The sequence below is a fragment of the Scyliorhinus canicula genome, chromosome 17, assembly GCF_902713615.1.
Source record: "Scyliorhinus canicula chromosome 17, sScyCan1.1, whole genome shotgun sequence".
Lineage (NCBI taxonomy): Eukaryota > Metazoa > Chordata > Chondrichthyes > Carcharhiniformes > Scyliorhinidae > Scyliorhinus > Scyliorhinus canicula.
In genome coordinates, this window is record NC_052162.1 from 31,312,783 (window position 1) to 31,332,633 (window position 19,851).

Below are 19,851 nucleotides of genomic sequence, written 5' to 3' on the forward strand. Positions count from 1 at the left end.
CAAGTTTTATTGATTTATTTCGCAACTTATTGTTTACAACACGAGAATATTTTTTACTATGTTCACTTCCAAGGACAATGAAAGAGCAGTAAAACGTTTTCTACCGATACTAAATTGGATAGACAGGTTACATCAATTCAAGTGACAATAACTAGTTAATTTAAGGGGTTAAATACAACTAAAAAATTCACCAGTTGCTGCGTTAGTTTGTTAACCACCATGAAAGAAAGTTGGCAAAGGAATCAGAACTCCTGATTTGGAGAATGGGGGAAAAAAAACACAGGAGCTATAAATTGAAATTTGGCAGATGTTGCTTAATATTACATTGAGCAATTTTACTATATTTGTAAATAATTGCAACTCGGAAGAACTCCACGAAGGCAATTACTTTGGCAGACAACTCAATAGGTGGCAATTACACATTTGTGCCAGAAACACCTTTTCTCACTCCCAAAGCTATTCCTCTATTTATTATCTTATACACTGAAAAAATTCAAGTTTTAAATGGCATACAGCAACAAGTGCCTCACTTTGCTTTCAGTTGAGCATCACGATACTACCACTGAAAATATATATTTTTTAAAGACACCTGCAATAATGCAATTGCTGGCAACTCAGAAACCACTGAATTTCTTACAAAGAGCGTAACCCTCATGGTTGACAAATCCATCTCAGTATTGGTGCAGGATTCGACTCAGTGCACATTCAACGGCTCAAAAGTGAGGAGTGATATTCGACGTGCAACTCAAGTAGAAAGGTTAACCCATGTTCTGCCTGTTGCCATATCCACGTCTACGCGTATCCTTCCAGTCATCCTTATCACGTGCATTTTTCAACGCCTGTTCATCATCAGCCTCATTATCATTCTCTGCTTCTTGATCCTGATTTTCCTCATCACCTAGAATGAGAAAGCTTCCTAGATCAGTTCAAAGTTTCACAATTAAATCGTTCCACCAGGTCAACAGCACTGCAGGTAAATAAACCATATGTTATGGTTCTGGGGTGTATAGATTTGCAAAGTTCAAAATTTCATCCTTTATCTGGACTGAGATAGCTCATCTACGCCTGTATGACTCTCAATGAGAAGAGATCACCCTCTGCAAGTTGGGTGATCATTGGAAGAGCTCATCAGCATCTAGGAATTGGAGGGCAGAAGTTTGAAGTGGGAGATTGTGAGGTCCAGCAGAACTCATTAGAAGTATTTGAAATGTTGGTGGATTCTGGCAATGCTGGAAGCAGGGCCTAACATGCTTAAGGGAGAGGATTCCAGGGATTGGCATCTGAACTGCTGTTGACCCCCTTCAAACTATCAGGTTCCATTCCCTAATGGTAGATATCACAATCGTTATTTTCCCCTTCATAATTATCTCCTTATTAAAAATAAAGCGATGCAAGTATCATGGGCTGAATGTGTTCAATTTCCTAATGTACATACCTGGCATATGTCTTACTGGGCACCTCTATTTATACAAAACAAACATTAAGGGTGAGTGGGAGCTCATTATTAGTGAGGTTGTTGACTTATACAATCTTCAATAGACATCATTTTACGTAGACAACAATACCGATAAAATAGGGGCAGCACGGTGGCAGCAGTTAGCACTGCTGCCTCACAGCACTGAGGACCAGGGTTCGATCCCGGCCCTGGGTCACTGTCCGTGTGGAGTTTGCACTGTCCGTGTGGAGTTTGCACATTCTCCCAGTGTCTGCGTAGGTCTCAACCTCACAACCCAAAAAGATGTGCAGGGTAGGTGAATTGACCACGCTAAATTGCCCCCTTAGGAAAGAAAGAATTAGGCACTCTAAATTTTTTTAAAAAACAATAAAACATTTAATGTTTGTTGGTTATGTCGTTTCTAAGTTCTTACTTTAAAAAATCATTAAAGATTAAAAATCTTCCCCGAGTCATTTTTAATCTTTAATGATTTTTTAAAGTAAGAACTTAGAAACGACATAACCAACAAACATTGAATGTTTTATTGTTTTTTTTAAAATTTAGAGTGCCTAATTCTTTCTTTCCTAAGGGGGCAATTTAGCGTGGTCAATTCACCTACCCTGCACATCTTTTTGGGTTGTGAGGTTGAGACCTACGCAGACACTGGGAGAATGTGCAAACTCCACACGGACAGTGACCCAGGGCCGGGATCGAACCCGGGTCCTCAGTGGCAACCTCACAGCCATTTAATGCTCCGAGGATCTTTAATTGGCTGGAGATAGGACTTTGGCCACTCACTTGGGCAGCAGTCCGGCCTCCGAGAGCTTTGTAGTCCCAGTAGCAGCAGCAGCCAGGGCTGGGACTATAACAGGCTCCAGATTGTAAGTCCTGGACCAGGTGAATGTGGGAAGCCTCACAGACCAGTTTTCCCAAATCAAATTTGATTTGTTCTCATGAAGAATAAAGCAGCAAATGCTCTTTGAAGCATCCACAATGAAGGCCCTTATTCAGTGTAACTACAACATTTCAACAGAGAAATTATATAGAATCATTGCTCCATTTTGAACATTTATAATTCTATAATATTTTAGGCATTCACAGATGGTCAATAAACCTTAACAGCAAACACTTTAGCAAATATGTTACACCAGAAATTTTGGATCTATAAAGTAATGGATAGGATGAATCAATAGCATCACATATATGGAGCCAGTATTCCTACCTGGATGGCTTCTTGGAACTCCCTGATCAGGCAGAATACCCTGTTTCTTATGTTGCTCATACCAATCATCAACAGTCATAGTGGGAAGACTTGGATAACCAGCACCAAATACCCTAGAAACACGTCAGAATATCAATAGCACAGAATATGAATAGCACAACAGTAAAAGTATTGAAAAGTAAAAGTAGCTTTGACAAAGGATCATCTGGTCTCAAAACGTTAGCTCTTTTCTCTCCCTACGGACCTGCTGAGATTTTCCAGCATTTCCTCTTTGGTTTTAGATTGCAGCATCCGCAGTAATTTGCTTTTATCCAGTAAAAGTATATTGTCTATTCCACTTCAACTGGAATTGCAAGTAAATATGTGTCAATTTAAGTGCAGGGTTTGCTGTACACAACCTCATTGATACTATAGTATACCATACTATATCTATCGGAGCATTACTCAAATATCAGTGTGTGTTTCCTCCGGGTGCTCCGGTTTCCTCTCAAGTCCCGAAAAACGTCCTTGTTAGGTGAATTGGACATTCTGAATTCTTCCTCAGTGTACCCGAACAGGCTCTGTAGTGTGAAGACTAGGGGATTTTCGCAGGAACTTCATTGTAGCGTTAATGTAAGCCTACTTGTGACACTAATAAAGAAAAACAAACATGAAGAATTGATTGATTTCATATTTACAAAGTAAAGTAGGGGATGTTTAGCACAGGGGTAAATCGCTGGCTTTGAAAGCAGACCAAGGCAAGCCAGCAGACGGTTCAATTCCCGTAACAGCCTCCCCGAACAGGCGCCGGAATGTGGCGACTAGGGGCTTTTCACAGTAACTTCATTTGAAGCCTACTTGTGACAATAAGCGATTTTCATTTTTTTTTCATATACATAGTCCTCCCATTCATGATATTTCTGCAGCAGGGTAGCATGGTGGTTAGCATAAATGCTTCACAGCTCCAGGGTCCCAGGTTCGATTCCCGGCTGGGTCACTGTCTGTGTGGAGTCTGCACGTCCTCCCCCTGTGTGCGTGGGTTTCCTCCGGGTGCTCCGGTTTCCTCCCACAGTCCAAAGATGTGCGGGTTAGGTGGATTGGCCATGCTAAATTGCCCGTAGTGTCCTAATAAAAGTAAGGTTAAGGGGGGGTTGTTGGGTTACGGGTGTAGGGTGGATACGTGGATTTGAGTAGGGTGATCATGGCTCGGCCCAACATTGAGGGCCGAAGGGCCTGTTCTGTGCTGTACTGTTCTATGTTCTATGATCAAGGCAATAAGCTTATGAAGTCTAGTTTAATAGGGGGAATCGGGGTTATGGGAAGACAGCAGGAGGATGGGGTGAGAAACATATCAGCTATGGTTGAATGTGGCAGACTTGATGGGCTGAATGGCCTAATTCTGCTCCGACGTTTTATGGTCTTAAGTCTGCCACATAGTCAAACTTTCAGAATGTCCTTGATTTGCAGATTACATTAGTTTTGCCATTCAATTTTGGTCAAACTTAAAATATCTCCATCTAAATATTATAAGCGCTACATGGCCAAGTTAAAACTTCAATATTAAATAATATTAAATTGGTGGGCGGCAGCAGATTTAAGCACAAAATGTGCAATGCTGTATGCAGACCGTAAGCTAAGGATTGTTTTAAAATGACATTATTTAGTATATTCAATGTCAAAGAAACAGCTTTCAGCCAGAAGAAACTATGAAGAAGATTAGAAGCATTGAAAGATTTGGAGAGATTATGTTGGATAGATAGGTCTTCTATTACCGTTACCATAGGCCCAGTACAGGTCGCAGCAACTATTGTTTGACAAGTGATTGTTAGGTTGATGTTTTTTAAAGTTAAGAAACAAAAAAGGTTACACAGGAGGATAAACAATGCTGAAGTGTTGTTATTTGCATTTGGCACACACATTTTGGATACAAACCTCTAATGTGCAGCTTTAACAACTCGTAACATTCTTGCCTTAAATACTGTCATCCCCTTAAACAGTTGCAAATCATATTCCGTTTTTTTCTAGCCATAATCCTGCAAATCTGATGGTTTGGTTAGATCTCCTCTACATTGCCTATAGATTATGGTCTCCAGCATGTGTTGGGACAACATCAAGTCTTTACTGCATATAAAGTAGACCATTTGTATCGATGCTGGCCTTTTGCTTGAACCATCACAAACCCATCCCACTCTGCAGTTATCTCCTCATAGCCCTGTAGCTTATGCTGCTTCAGACATTTATCTAATTCTCTCTTAAAAAATGCGATGGCCACTGCCTTTACCACTCACTCTGGTAAAGGATCCCAAACTCCATTAATCCTTTGCATAAAGGCCGTTTGAATCTTTGTCTCTTCACTGAGTTTATGATGCCTTGTCACAGAATGCTAAAACTGGAGGAAGAGATCTTTCCCAATTTGCACTATGAAGACATTTTATAATTAAAATCTCTGTTTTAACTCCTTTAAATTGTTCCTTCACTACCTCTGGCCCAAAGGAAATAGTCACAGTATTTCAAGTCTCCCTTTATAGTTTGCCATTCTGGCATCATCCTGTTCAACATATCTTGCATGCTTCCTTTGGCTTCAATGCCCTTTTTAAATTGGAGTACCAAAAACAACTCCAATTGTAGCTTAACTTACACCTTGTATAAATTTAAGGCTGTCTTTTCGGTGGAATACCCTTGTACTCTATGCTCCATTTAAATTTAAATCCAAAAAGCTGTAGGCATACCTTTTTTAGCTGCATTTACACTTTTGGAGAATTATGTATTTGAACCCACACATTTCAGTGTCCATTGACTACATACTCTCATCCTTGTTTTTCCACCCAAAACATATTGCCTCACATTTAAATCCACAGGAAATTATATCTGCCACCTGTCTGCATGTTTTTTTTTGTTCGCAAATGTTTTTTTTATTGAATTTTCATATTTTATCTCCAACAATTCTATCTCCAACACATATTTACAATCAAGTGTCTTCACTGCTGTGGCTGTGACCCCCCCTTTCGTCGGCATACACATTTTACAATCCCCAATATGGCCACCGGACGTATTTACAAGTGTCTATTTACGCTATGGTTTGGGCTTCAGCTTGCCCTCAGTCCATTCCCCTGCGGCTTTGTGCCTTGTCACTCACGTTTCTTCGTTCCTTCTCCCCCGCCGGTTCCATCCCTCTCCCCCTTCCTTTTCCTGTCTACTGGTTGGTCGTTGGCTATAAACAGGTTTTGAAACAAATTGGTGAACCGCTTCCACATCCGGTGGAAGCCCTCTTCCGACCCACGGGTGGCAAATTTTATTTTCTCCAGCCGGAGAAATTCCGTTAGGTCGGGCAGCCCGTCTGCAGCCTTGGGTGATGCTGCCGCTTGCCAGCTGAGCCGGATTCTCTGGCGGGCGATCAGGGAGGCAAAGGTTAGGGCATTGACCCCCCTGCCCGTGAAGAATTTTGAATGCTCTGATACCCCAAGTACCGCCACCTTTGGGCACGGCCCCACCCTCACTCCCACAACCCTGACAAGTCTGGGGCATGCCAAGAATATGTGGATGTGGTTGACTGGGCCTCTCTGGCACCGTTCGCATTTGCCCTACACACCCGGAAAGAACCTACTCATTCAAATTCTGTGCACCACCTTTAGCAGCGTTAGGCCTAACCCTGTGCACGTAGAGGTGAAGTTCGCCCTGTGCAGCGCTTCGATCCAGAGTCCTCCCCCTATCTCTATGCCTAGTTCCTCCTTCCATTTTTTTCCTTGTCTTGTCCAGGGGGGAGTGTATCTCCTCCAACAGTCCCCCTGTACACGTCCGCACAGTTTCCTTTCACTAGGTCGTCCCGGTCCAACAGCACTTCTACTAATGAGTGTCCTGGTATCTGGGGATATGTCGTAGTTTCCTTGCAGAGTAAGTTTTTGACATGACCCTAACAGTCAGAATCCCCTCGCTCATTCTGAACCTTTTGAGGTGGTGTCTATTATTGCAGGAATAAACCTGTGGTTGTTGCAGGTGGGTGTCATGGTGCCATTTTGGTTATGCTGAGGTGTTGCCTCATTTGGTATCACCCCTGGAGCGTAGCTTCTACCACCATGCTGCCTGTCTAACTTAAAAGCTTCTACCTTTCCAGGGTCTATGTCATTCTGACACCCCTTAAACGTCACTATCGTTCCTCTTTTCACCACCTCCTCCGGTAGCAAGTTCCAGGCACCCACTACCCTCGGTGCAAAAAACATCCTTCACACATCTCTAAACTTTGCCCCCCCCCCCCCCGCATCCCCACGTAGTGGAATTTGGTCTGGGCTTCCCTAAACGGCAGTGCCCCAGCTCTGTCACTCCCCCTACGGGTTTACAGGCAAGATCTCCTCATTATGAAGGAAGACCTCATTATCCCTTCCATGTTGCTTCGGGGGTTTGAGATGTAACGGAACAGGTCATATGTGTAGACATCAGCTCTGTGCTCTCTGTCCCCCTGTGGATACCTCTCCATCCATTCGCCCCTCGGAGGGTGATCACCAGTGGCTGGATTGCCAGAGCAAACAACCAGCGGGGATAGCGGTCATCGCTGCCTTGTACCTCCGTGCAGTCGGAAGTATCTAGAGTTGGTGGTGTTCATCCGTCCACTTGCCATGGGAGCGCTGCACAGTAGTTTCACCCAGGGTTAACCCTGGCCCAAATACAAACCGTTCCAGTATCTTTTATGGGGTACTTCCAATCAACTCTGTTGAAGGGCTTTTCTGCATCCAGGGAGATGATCTCTTCTGGTGTTCTGTCCCCGGATGGAGTCTTTATCACGTTCAGCAGGCACCTGATGTTCAATGTTAGCTGCCTGCCCTTGACAAAGCCCATCTGGCCCTCCACAACTACCTGTTGCATGCAGCTCTCCGGCCATCTCGCCAGGGACTTTGCCAGGATCTTTGTGTCTATGCTGAGTAGTAAGATGGACCTGTAGAACCCATAATCCATTGGGTCTTTGTTTCTTTTTTGGGTATCAACGATATGTAGGCATGTGCCTGTGTTGGTGGCAGGGTGCCCCTTACTAGCGACTCTGCAAACTCCACCCGCATGTGCCAGGCCAATGCTGGAGTGGGTGTTTTGTACAGGTTCACTGGGAATCCATCTTTCTCTGGTGCCTTCCCGCCACATGGAGTTGATACTCTCCATGACTTCCCCCAGTTATAATGGTGCTTCCAGGCCTCGTCTTTTATCTTCTCCCACCACCGGCATACACAAGTCCCACAAGACGTTGCTGTTAGGTAATTTGGACATTTTGAATTCTCCTTCAGTGTATCCGGACAGGCTCTGGAATGTGGTGACTAGGGGCTTTTCACAGTAACTGCACTGCAATGTTAATGTAAGCCTACTTGTGTCAATAAAGATTATTCTTATTATTACATTCCGTCGAGGAACTGCTTCATCTTCAAGTCCCCGTCCTGGGGCTCGGGGGTCTACAACCTCAGTAGAAGGTTGCAAAGGCTCCGTTGATCTTTTCTGGTGCAGTAACTAGTCTGCCGCTTCTGTCTTTAACATGAGGCATTTCCCTCACGGCTGTCTGCTTTCTCAGCTGGTGAGCCAGCAGGCGAATTGCTTTGTTTCCGTGTTCGGAAAAGGTCCCTCATGTCTAGCAGAGCTGGTGCACAAAGTCCACCTGTAGCTTTTTCCACTACGCTGGAATTACGATTGTGGAGTTCTCCGCTCCCACTATCCCTGGAAGCACCGCTTTCCCACTTATGAGAAGTTGATCCTGGTATATACCCCGTGTACTGGGGAGAAGAACTCTTTCTCCCCAAACTATGTCGACTCTCAGACTTTTCAGATAGGCGAAGACTCTGGCTCTTTTCACCTGGCTATTAAGTCCCCTGGCTTTCCAGGTGACTATCCTGATTAGGGGGTTCTGTTTCCACCTCTCCTGTCGAGTCAGCCATACTTCCCTTGTGGATGCGCCCCTGCACTCCGGGTTCTCCCTTTGTTTGGGGGTCCTCCAAGATGGTTATTTGTGTTGCCCTCGTTTCCGTTGTCATCATGTGCGATCTGTTGTAGCCATTCTGCTGCCCCCCAAAGCGATCTTTACCTTCCCTACCTGTTGCGTTTCTCCCCCCATTTTCCCTCTCCTCACCCCTTTCTGCACATTGCCACTCTTGCCTCTTCCTTCCTGAGACACATAGTTAGACTGAAGAGGAGGCAGATCTATCCCACGCAATTCGTCTATTCTTTTTAAACAGAGGAAACCAGAGTATAAGTTCACTGCTGGTGTCGCTGAGGTCCCAGCCTGTCTTTGCTCACGAAGTTGTCTGTTTCTGCCGGTACGGTGAAGTAGAACTCCTTACCCTGGAAAGTCACCCAAAGTTTGGCGGGGTACAGCATCCCAAATCGTACCTGGCTTTTGTATAGAGCCACCTTGGCTGCATTGGAATTCCGCCCGGCACTTGGCAAGTTCTGCCCTAATGTCCTGGTACACACGGATCGAGTGTCCCTCCCACTTACAGGACCGTGGGTGCCTAGCCCAATTCAAGATCTTTTCCCGGTTTTGGTACCAGTGCCGTTGCGATGACGGCCTGCAGCTGCTCCCTGGCTTTGGCCGGAGTGACCCTTGGGCTCGATCCACTTCTGGGGGCTTGGGGAAGCTTTCCCCTCCAACCAGCTTGTCCAGCATCTGGGCCATATACTCCATGGAGTTCCTTACCGTCTTGGAGGACCCCCAAACAAAGGGATACCCCGGAATGCAGGGGCACATCCATATGGCATATACAACGATGGTGGCCATCTTGATTGGTCCCTGGACTTAAATAAACACTGAGTGCAGGGACGCAGCCAGATGGTGAGTATGGCGACACCGGCCATCTTGGATGGCCCCCAAACAAAGGGAGAACCCGGAGGGCAGGGGCGCATCCACAAGGGAAGTATGGCTGACTCTACAGGAGAGGTGGAAACAGAACCCCCTAATCAGGATAGTGCCCAGTGGTAAGCGCAAAATGCAGAAGTTTTGACTGCGTGACTGGTTTTCTTGGTCCTCAAGCTTCCCCTTTAGTGTCTCTTGTGTCACCACCAAACTTGCCATCTCCATCTCCAGTGAGGTAATCCAGTCGCTCTGGTTGGTTGCAACCTTCTCCAGCTCCCAATGTCACCTCCTGTGTCTCCAGTCTCTGCTCCACTTTTTCCAGCGCTGCTTGGAGGGGGACCAGTGCCTCCGCTACTGTTGCCTTCACTGTCGCCATCATTTGTAATTTGATGGTGTCTCTGGGCAATTGAAGATCCTGTGTTAGGAGGTCCATCCATTCATTTATTGGTGGGGTAGCCCAGCATGTGCCATCGCGGCCCATCCCAGCCGATTCCTAATTTCCCCGCATGTTCGTTGTCGTCTCATTTTTCCCTCTCCAGACTTTTGCTGATTCTGCCATCCTTTCAGCTCCTGAAGTTGTTACCTGGCATGTATCGTTCTTTGGGGTGCTGCTGGATGGTTTAACGGCCTATTTTGGGGCTAAAAGTGCCTAATCTCATGTTTTTAAGAGGAGAATCACCTTTCACGCGTCTGCTCAGCACATGCCCAGAGGTTCACCTGTATGCATTGGGGTATGTTTTACAGTTCTTGCAGCAGCTTTCAAAAATATGATCTCAAAGTGTATGAGCCAAAATTAATGAAGAGATGGGTTTCCTTTTTGTCTGATAATGTGTGTTCATACATTTTTAGCCTTGATAAAACGCCTTTAAACTGTTCACTTGACTTGGTCTGGACAAGGTCTGGACAAATACAGAAAATACAAAATTCTGTGCATGTGCATGAACATCAAGTGAGAACAGGACTGAGTTTGATTCTGATCCATAGAATCCCTGCAGTGCAGAAAGAGGCTATTTGGCCCATTGAGTCTGCACTGACCCTCTGAAAGAGCACCCCCATCTCATCCAAGTAACCCTGCACTGATCATAGCCAATCCACCCAGCTACCAGACCGTTGGACATTCAGGGCAATTTAGCATGGCTAATCCACCTAACCTGCACATCTGTGGGAGAATATGCAAACTCCACAGACAGTCACCCAAGGCTGGAATCAAACCTAGGTCCCACCGCTGAGAGGCCGCAGTGCTAACCACTGTACCACCGCACCACCCCGTTTCTGCTATCTTCCTTCCAAAAAAACCAGATGATCAGTTGAAAATTTTGTGAACAATACCTACTTCGCTGAGATAAAGGAGGCAAACTAGAGTGGTGACATCATGCCACACGCTATTGCTTCAGGAATAAAGACAGGGGGAAAATCAAAACAGAGAAAAGAAAGAGCCGTTCACCAAATAATAAGACTTTCAATTTCAGAATTTATTATAGACGTGAGATAGACAAGCACTTACTTGGCTTGGACTGCATCTTGAGTAAGGATAAAAGGCTGCATTGGAGGTCTTTGCGGTCGGGTAGACTGGGGCTGAAAAGGGTGGAAAAAGGACCATCATACTAGATTTATCTAGATAGACTGAAATTTCAGTAAATATCACAAAGTAAATCTCAAATGCAAAGTCATTTCAAATGCTGAAGCTCACGTCAATACTAATTCATAACATGAAAATAAGAAATTATGCGCGTTAAAAATCCCAAATTCCAAAATTTTATAATTTTAGTATTTTATTAAAGAAAGTTCGAGGATGTATCCAAAAAGGTTTAAGCAATTAATCTGTTTTCTTCTATTTCAAAAAAATACACAGGCAGATATAAAGGCTGGGTGATAAGAACATAACAAAGAGTAGGAGTAGGTCATTCTACCCCTTTGAGCCTTCTATGCCATTCAATAAGATCATGGCTAATCTGATTGTGGTCTCAACTCACTTTCCTGCCTTTCCCCGTAACCCTGATTCCCTTGTTGATCAAAAATCGATTAAACTCAGCCGTGACTATATTCAATGACCCAGCTTCCATTGGTCTCTGGTATAGAGCAATTTTTTTGCCAAGATCAAAAGGTTTGTGTCCTCTTTTATTTGGGTGGGTAAGACCCCAATTTCCGAAGGGCATTCCTTCAGAGGAACCAGCAGTTGGGGGGTTCTGGTGTTACCCAACTTGCTCATTTACTGTTGGGTGGCCAACATCGAGATAGTGCTGGGATGGTTTGGGGAGCAGAGCTCCATGTGGGGACAGGTGGAGGCAAGCTCTTGTAGGGGCTCTAGTCTAAGGACTTTGGCAACAGCCTTGCTCTCCTTCGCTCCGGTGAGGTACTCCTCACTCTTAAAATTTGGAGACAATTTAGGCAGCATTACAAATTGGACTCCATGTCATTGCTGGCGCCTATCTGTGGTAATGGCCTATTTGCAGCGTTGAATTTGGACGCAACGTTTAGGAAGAGTTTAAGGGATCTATTTATGGAGGGACAGTTTGCTAGTTTGAAGGTATTATTGACGAAGTTTCAACTTTCAGGGGTGAACTTGTTTTGTTACCTCCAAGTATGTGATTTTGTTTGGAAGGTTTTTCCTACATTCCCCTTGGCTCCACAGCCCTCCTTGGACAAAAGAAAGAGGATAGCTCTTTCAAAGAGATGGCACCAGCATTTTCTTTTTACATTTGTTTGAGTAACCAATTAATTTTTTTCCAATTAAGGGCAATTTAGCGTGGCCAATGTCACAAGAACCTCATGACCTTGAAGTCTGGCAATGGGCCACAGCTTCCTCAGAAAGGCAATCAGCCACTCCGTACCCACTTATCGCCGCTAATTTCTTCAGCGCCTGTCTAACCTGACCAGGTCAGATTCAGGCAATGCAGCAGGTCCCTGGGTCTGGTGTTTCCTCCCCCCCAATTTTACAGCACTAGTGGTTGTAAAGCAGGTGAGTTTAAAGGCCCCATTGAAAATAACAGGTCAAGGCGAAGATAAGTGTCTAAAGTAAGCAGATGGGATTTGGGAGGTTGGATGACGGGTGTGTTTTGGTGCTACACATCGAAGTGGAGGGAGAGGCTATGGGAGTGGGGGGCAGGTTGGGGGAAGGTGGGAGGGTTTTCTAGCTTGGTCATGGGGGTGACATGAGGATGAGGAATCCTTTGTGGGTTGAGGGTCAAGTCTGGGGGTTGGATATGTGGGGTGTGTCCTATGTGGAGACTGGTTAGGGCATTTAAACTAGTTATGCTGAAGCTGGAAAAGGTTTTATTACTTTTAATTTTTTCAGAGTAACTATTAGCATAACACTGCCAGAATCACTTGAAGTCAGTGATTAAAATAGCTTTGTCGGATGCTTCCTAGCACAGCCAGGATTAGCCCTTCCGGATAACTATAATCAATTCTGGATAATTGCCACTGAGGGGTTCAAACAAAGTCTGACACTGAGCCACATAGAGATATTAGGAAAGATGGAAGATGGAAGTTTTAAGGAGCCTCCAAAAGGAAACAGGCATACCGAAGATTAGGGCCCAGGCAGTTGGAAGATACAGTTGTTCACGGTGGAGTGATGGAAATGGGCGACGCCCAAGAGGGCAGAATTGTAGGAAAGCAGAGGTCACAGTGGGTAGCACTATTGCATCACAGCGCCAAGGTCCCAGGTTCAATTCCCGGCTTGGGTCACTGTCTGTGCAGAGTCTGCACGTTCTCCCTGTGTCTGCGTGGGTTTCCTCGGGTGCTCCGGTTTCCTCCCACAAGTCCCGAAAGACATGCTGTTGGGTAATTTGGACATTTTAAATTCTCGCTCCTTGTACCCGAATAGGTGCCGGAATGTGGCGACGAGGGACTTTTCACGGTAACTCCATTGCAGTGTTAATGTAAGCCTACTTGTGACAATAAGAGATTATTATTATTAGACTGGAGGAGGTTACAAGGATAAGGAGGAATGACAATTGTTGGTAACAATTAACATTTTTGATTTGAGACGACCCAAGTCTGCTCAATGTAATTATTTTACACCATTTTTTTCTATTCATTCAGTTCCCCTACACAGGGATTCCTCGTCCTCAAGTGCACAAAATACAAGAGTTTAAAATAAACCACATACCCGTTTTGTTCCCTCCATTCTTTTTAAAATTTCAATTTCTTGCTCTATACTCTCAATTTCTTCTAGACTTGTGTTTATCCATCGCTGCAAATTCAGTAGATAAAATTTTCTTGTTTGCTCATCATCTGCTTTTCCGCTGCAGACATTGGATTTAATCTCCTTCAATTGGGCTTCAGTTTCTTTCTTCATATTATACCTGGTTAGAATGAATTACACAAACAAACAAAATAGCTTTCAAGGATTGCTACACATTTTCACTAAAGGCTTTACTTATTCCAAAAGGCAATTACTCATTCCAAAGTTATTGCAATGAGAACAAAGAGGTGTATGAAACTTGTACCTTTCAATTTTAGCCTGTCTTTTAGATGCCATGGAGAGTAAACTTGACTGACTGCAGACACCAGGACTATTTGGGACACTTGCTTCATTATGTTCTTCATTATTCTCCACTTTCAGAGGTATTTCAAATGTCATAATATTATAATCTTTGCAACGCTTTAAGAAGTCCATGTAATAGACTTGGGCCTTCTGTACATGTTCCAGTCGCTTAGCAGAATTTCCTAGCTTCATTGTGAGAGCCCCCAGTAATACAGGCAACAATAGATATTTGACGTCTGCGGTGGCTATCTCTTCCAGCTCTTCATTTCGACTGTAATACAACAAATGCAAAGCAAAATTTTTTTTAATCAATTTTGATATTGAGTCCATACTATAAAACAGATGAACAGCTCATTTAAAATAAAACAGAAAATGCTGTTTTTAGTTTCAGATTTCCAGTATCTGCAGTATTTTGCTTTTACTTAACTGTCGGTGCTGTTTGTGGGACCTTGCTGTGTACAAAGTGACTGCTGAGCTTGCCTACAAGTCAAGAAACTACACTTGGAAAGTCATTCATTGGTTATAATTTACTTTGTGATGCTGATATGGCACGAGAGGTGTCATCCTTACCTGGTCTGGCCTACATGTGAATCTAGACCCACAGCAATGTGATTGATTCTTAAAAATGCCCCCCAAAATGGCCAAACAAGCCACTCAGCTCAAGGACAATTAGGGATGGGCAACAGATGCTGGCCCAGCCAGCAACACCCACATCCCATGAATGATTAAAAAAAAGGTTTCAAGTAATATCTTCATTTATCAATATATAGTATAATTGATTGGGTATTATCTGGGTATCATCTATGCTTATTTTACTAACAGGTTACACAAACTTAACAAAAATGTGACATGAATACACTGTAACAGAATTCTCCATTCACATTCATATCAGGAGCTTGATTCCAGCCCAAATTCACATGAACTGAACTTTGGCTGTCTGAACTGAGACACAAGTTAGCACATAGCTCACTGCAACTGGATCCTCGACTTCCTGATCCATAGACCATGATCAGTAAGGTTAAACAAAGCCAACTCCTCCACTTTAGTCCTCAGTACCGAGGTCCCCCAAGGGGCTGCGTACATAGCCCCCTCCTGTGCTCCATATACACACGACTGTTTGACAAACTTTGGCTCCAACTCCAACTACAAGTTTGCTGATGAAACGACCGTGGTGGGTCGGATTTCGAACAACGATGAGAAAGAGTACAGTAGGGAGATAGAGAACCTATTGGCGCGTTGTAATGGCAACAATCTCTTCCTCAATGTCAATAAAACGAAGGAGCTGGTCATCGACTTCCTATGGAAGTGTCGTACATACCCCTGTCTGTATCAATGGTGCCGAGGTGGAGATGGTTGACAGCTTCAAATTCTTGGATGGACACATCACCACAATCTGTCCTGGTCCACCCACATCGACGCTACGACCAAGAAAGCACAAGAGCACCTCAGGAAACTTAGGAAATTCAGCATGGCCACATTGACTCTTACCAACGTTTACAGATGCACCATAGAAAGCAACCTATCTGGCAGAAGCACAGCCTGCTATGGCAACTTTCAGCCCAAGACCATAAGAAACTAGAAAGAGTCATGAACACAGCCCAGTCCATCACACAAACCTGCCTCCCATCTATTGACCCTGTCTACACCTCCCGCTACTTTGGGAAAGTGGGCAGCATAATCAAAGGCCCCCTTCCACGGGTTATTCTCTCTTCCACCAGGCAGAAGATAGTTTGAGGAGACACACTAAAAGATTCAAAAACAACTTCTTCCCTGCTGTTACCAGACTCCTGAATGGCCCTCCTATGGACTGAACTGATCTTTCTACACCAGGCATTGTCAAACTCGGGGGCTCGACCCACGGGTAGGGAGCCACCTGTCGCAGCGCTCCCGATCGTGCAAATCTGCACGCAACAGCCGCAGCAGCTGGCTGTTAATAATGCCGGCTGCAAGCAGCCTTCAAAATGGCCGTGAACATGTAAAAAGAACGCGGCCACACTGCGCATGCGTGCCTGATCATCAGTGCGCATGCGCAAAACTACGCGCAAGCGCGCCGATGATCAGGCACGCATGCACAGTGCGGCCGCTTTTTTTTAAAATGGTCGCAGCTTTTTGTTTTACAAGTTCAGGGGGGTTTTATTAATTTATTTTATTCATTTAATTTCATTTATTTTATTCATTTTTTTTACAAGTTCGGGGGGGGTTTTATTCGATATACTTTTACAGGAAAAAAATGCTGAACTTTGGACAGATGGAGACTCCATACTTTCCAACATTGGAAGGCTTCACCTTCATCCAACAGGTTTCATTGGAGGAGTGTGTACGAGGGGCAAAAGGACCCAAAACCATTTCCTCCATTTCTGTCAGCAGCAAACAAGGTAAGAGAAAATGGTGGGTCACGTAGGTCGGCCGGCGTGGGCCGCGAAGATCGGCCGGCATGGGTCGCGATGGTCGGCCGGGTTGGTAAAAATGGGTCCCTGGGAAAAAAAGTTTGAAGAACATTGCTCTACACGTCTTCTTTACTGTGTTAGCACTATACACCAAATGCTTCACCTGATGTCTACGTATTTACATTATGCATTCATCGTATGTCCAACGTTTTTCATGTCTGGAACGATCTGCCTGGACTGTACGGAGAACAATACATTCTTCTCCGTACAGTCCAGGCAGATCGTTCCATACATGAAAAACATATACGTGTAAAATAAATGTAAATCAAATCAACATAAATTCTCAACCTGTGGCTGCATTCAAGCTACCAAGGTTTCAGGGTGAAAGCAGCAAGAGGCTTCGGAAAAGTGCTGCACTGTAGCAGAGAGTACACTTCTTAGATTTGGGTTAAGGGACACTGATAAGGCAGACTCAGGGTGCTTTGTTTCCAATATATGTTACATGGTACTACTACTAATGATAAGGTTACAGTATTATTGTCAACAGAATTGAGTCATCCAAATAGGTTATGTTAGTTGAAAAGTTTAATCAATAGAATTTTGCCAGAGATGGCTGCCTCCTCAATTTGTGACCAGTAACAGGCCAAGTGGTTTAGTCATAATGCATAGTAGTTTTCCATTCATTGGTCCGAATGTCTTTCTTGCAAGTATCAGGGAAGACACAACTTTGAATCAAATCCTTAAAGCTTTTGGGTTACATCAGATGTGCTACATCAGCACCACAGAGGCCATCTTATAGGATAAATTGATTGAACTGAATGACAGCAGGACCGTTAAACAATGTCATATGCTGAAGCATTTTTGCAATATAAATTAGCCCATAACAAATCTTGATATTGATGTTGGGCAACTAAAATTGTAAAGTGCTTCAATTTTCCATATACATGTTGACTCTTCGCATCCTCTGAAATTACCTCATACGCCACAAGAAAATCAGAAAGAACTACTGGCAACAAACTGGCATATCAGAATAACGGTACGGCAGTCTCAGACCAGTCAACTCTGCAAAATTTTCCTCACCAAAATATGGGATTTTTAAAGAAAAACCCTTTTTACGGGATGTGGGCTTCACTGACTAGGCCAGCATTTGTTGCCCATCCTAGATTGTCTTTGAGGTGATGACGGTGATGGTAATGCCACTCAATGTCAAGGGGCGATGGTTTGATTCTCTTTTACTGATGATGGTTATTGTCTTAACTTAGTTTCTCTCTGCACAGATCCAGCAATTTGTTTTAATTTCACTCTTCCTTCCTTGTGCAGTTAAGATGTGCCAAGTGGGCCAAATAACCCACAGGCCACAATCAATAAGGGTAGGTAACAACACCTCCTCCATGATCATCCTCAACATCGGTGCCCCACAAGGCTGTGTCCTCAGCCCCGTACTATACTCCTTATACACCTATGACTGTGTGACCAAATTCCCTTCCAACTCGATTTTCAAATTTGCTGATTACACTATCGTAGTGAATCGGATCTCAAACAATGATGAGACAGAGTACAGGAATGAGATAGAGAATTTGGTGAACTGGTGCAACGACAATAATCTCTCCCATGTCAACAAAACGAAGGAGATTGTCATCGACTTCAGGAAGCATAGAGGAGAACATGCCCCCGCCTAATGGGATTGAAGCAGAAAGGGTCGAGAGCTTCAAATTTTTAGATGTCCAGATCACCAACAACCTGTCCTGGTCCCCCCATGCCGACACTATAGTTAAGAAAGACCACCAACGATTCTACTTTCTCAGAAGACTACGGAAATTTGGCACGTCAGCTACGACTGTCACCAACTTTTAGAGATGCACCAAAGAAAGCATTCTTTCTGGTTGTATCATAGCTTGGTATGGATCCTGCTCTGCGCAAGACCGCAGGAAACTACAAAAGGTCGTCAATGTAGCCCAATCCATCACGCAAACCAGCCCCCCATCCATTAACTCTACCTACAATTCCCGCTGCCTCGGAAAGGCAGCCAGCATAATTAAGGACCCCACGCACCCCGGACATACTCTCTTCCATGTTCTTCCATCAGGAAAAGGATACAAAAGTTTGAGGTCACGTACCAACCAACTCAAGAACAGCCTCTTTACTGCTGCCATCAAGACTTTTCAATGGACCTACCTCGTATTAAGTTGATCTTTTCTTTACAAACTAGTTATGACTGTAACATTACATTCTGTAGTCTCTCCTTCCTTCCCTGTGTACGATATGCATTGTCTGAATAGCATGCAAGAAAGAATACTTTTCACTGTATACGAATACATGTGACAATAATAAATCAAATTAATAAAAACAAAGGGGATCAGCAGCACAAATTAAAAACCCACGAGCCACTGTCATCTTAAATACCACAGCAATCTGTTATCTCATGTCTGGTACATTCTTCAAACCTTGATCACCATCAAGTCATGGTTCAATGGGAAGTGCGGGGGGGGGGGGGGGGGGAGTTGGGAGTTGGCCATGGATCACGGAGCTGCATTGGTCAGCTCCTCTGACAAAACAGCTCATGTCAATTTACAGCAGAATTTGACTGGCGATCTGACGGACTCAAGGCTGACGGGTGGCAAGTAATCATCACCTTTTCAAAAGGGAAGAAAGTATACCAGGGCCACCTGGCTGTCAGCATCGCCACAATAGCCAGACAACAGGCTATCATCACCCTGTGGAATCGCTGCCTATTGTGGCCAATGGATAAAGGAGGAGATGGGACGGGGACATGAACAGCATTTAAACATTGAACAGGGACAGTGATATTTATTGTAAATGAACCATTCTTGAGTAGCTCCATTTTCCTATATTGCAGGCTGCCTGTTCCCACAGCCCCCGTCTGGCTACCTGAAGAGGTCCAGTTGGTTCACCATCCGGGTGGCCTGCTCCAACAGCTCCACCCCTCGCCGCACTTTGCGCTGGAAAGTGTCCGAGTTGGACGGCTCGTTGCTGCTCTCTGCCTCCTCGTGCAGTTTCCAACCGCTCTCGAAGATGTCGGAGAGCTTGCGGAACTCGGCGGGCTCTGTCTGAGAGCACGTCGCCTCCGCCTCCATCACCGCCTCTTTCTCCGTCTCTGTTACTCCCACAGCCGCCATCACCCTGAGATGGAAACCCGTCAGCCAGCACTGGGGGGGACGGACGGACGGACGCTGCGGCACAGCGCCGCCCTGGCGGTGGGAGGACCGCAATCTCACTGTCCGACGACATCCACCCCACTTTGAGCAGTTGCAGTGCCGCCCTGGCGGTGGGAGGACGTTGACTTTGCCCCCGTCACCTTCCCCACCCGCTGGCTCGTCGCCCCGCCCTCCCCCGCCACCCCTCTGAGCAGCAGCAGCAGCCTCCCCCTGGCGGTGGGAGGACCGCATTCTCAGTGTACGAAGGCCTCGCTTTGAGCAGCAGCAGCCTCCCCCTGGCGGTGGGAGGACCGCATTCTCAGTGTACGAAGGCCTCGCTTTGAGCAGCAGCAGCCTCCCCCTG

At 45.0% G+C, this 19,851-nt stretch overlaps 1 protein-coding gene across 1 annotated transcript; it reads right to left on the reverse strand.

Annotated features, from left to right (window-relative positions):
• On the reverse strand, positions 1–19,525 carry igbp1 (immunoglobulin (CD79A) binding protein 1). The gene is made up of 6 exons (XM_038775313.1): positions 19,222–19,525; positions 13,908–14,216; positions 13,568–13,763; positions 10,961–11,031; positions 2,658–2,770; positions 1–898 (listed from the first exon to the last, which is right to left on the reverse strand). Exons 1-6 carry the CDS (start codon positions 19,467–19,469, stop codon positions 759–761), a joined length of 1,077 nt encoding a protein of 358 aa, XP_038631241.1. The 5' UTR covers positions 19,470–19,525; the 3' UTR covers positions 1–758.
• Between the last annotated feature and the right edge of the window lie 326 nt (positions 19,526–19,851).

Bases quoted from the DNA above. Each gene is read 5' to 3' on its own strand.
- igbp1 (XM_038775313.1), bottom strand. From the start codon at position 19,469: ATGGCGGCTGTGGGAGTAACAGAGACGGAGAAAGAGGCGGTGATGGAG. The intron at 14,217-19,221 runs GTAGCCAGACGG...GTTGTATTACAG, and splicing joins AACCAACTGGACCTCTTCAG to TCGAAATGAAGAGCTGGAAG. The intron at 2,771-10,960 runs GTAAGTGCTTGT...ACGTGTTTCTAG, and splicing joins CAAGATGCAGTCCAAGCCAA to GGTATTTGGTGCTGGTTATC.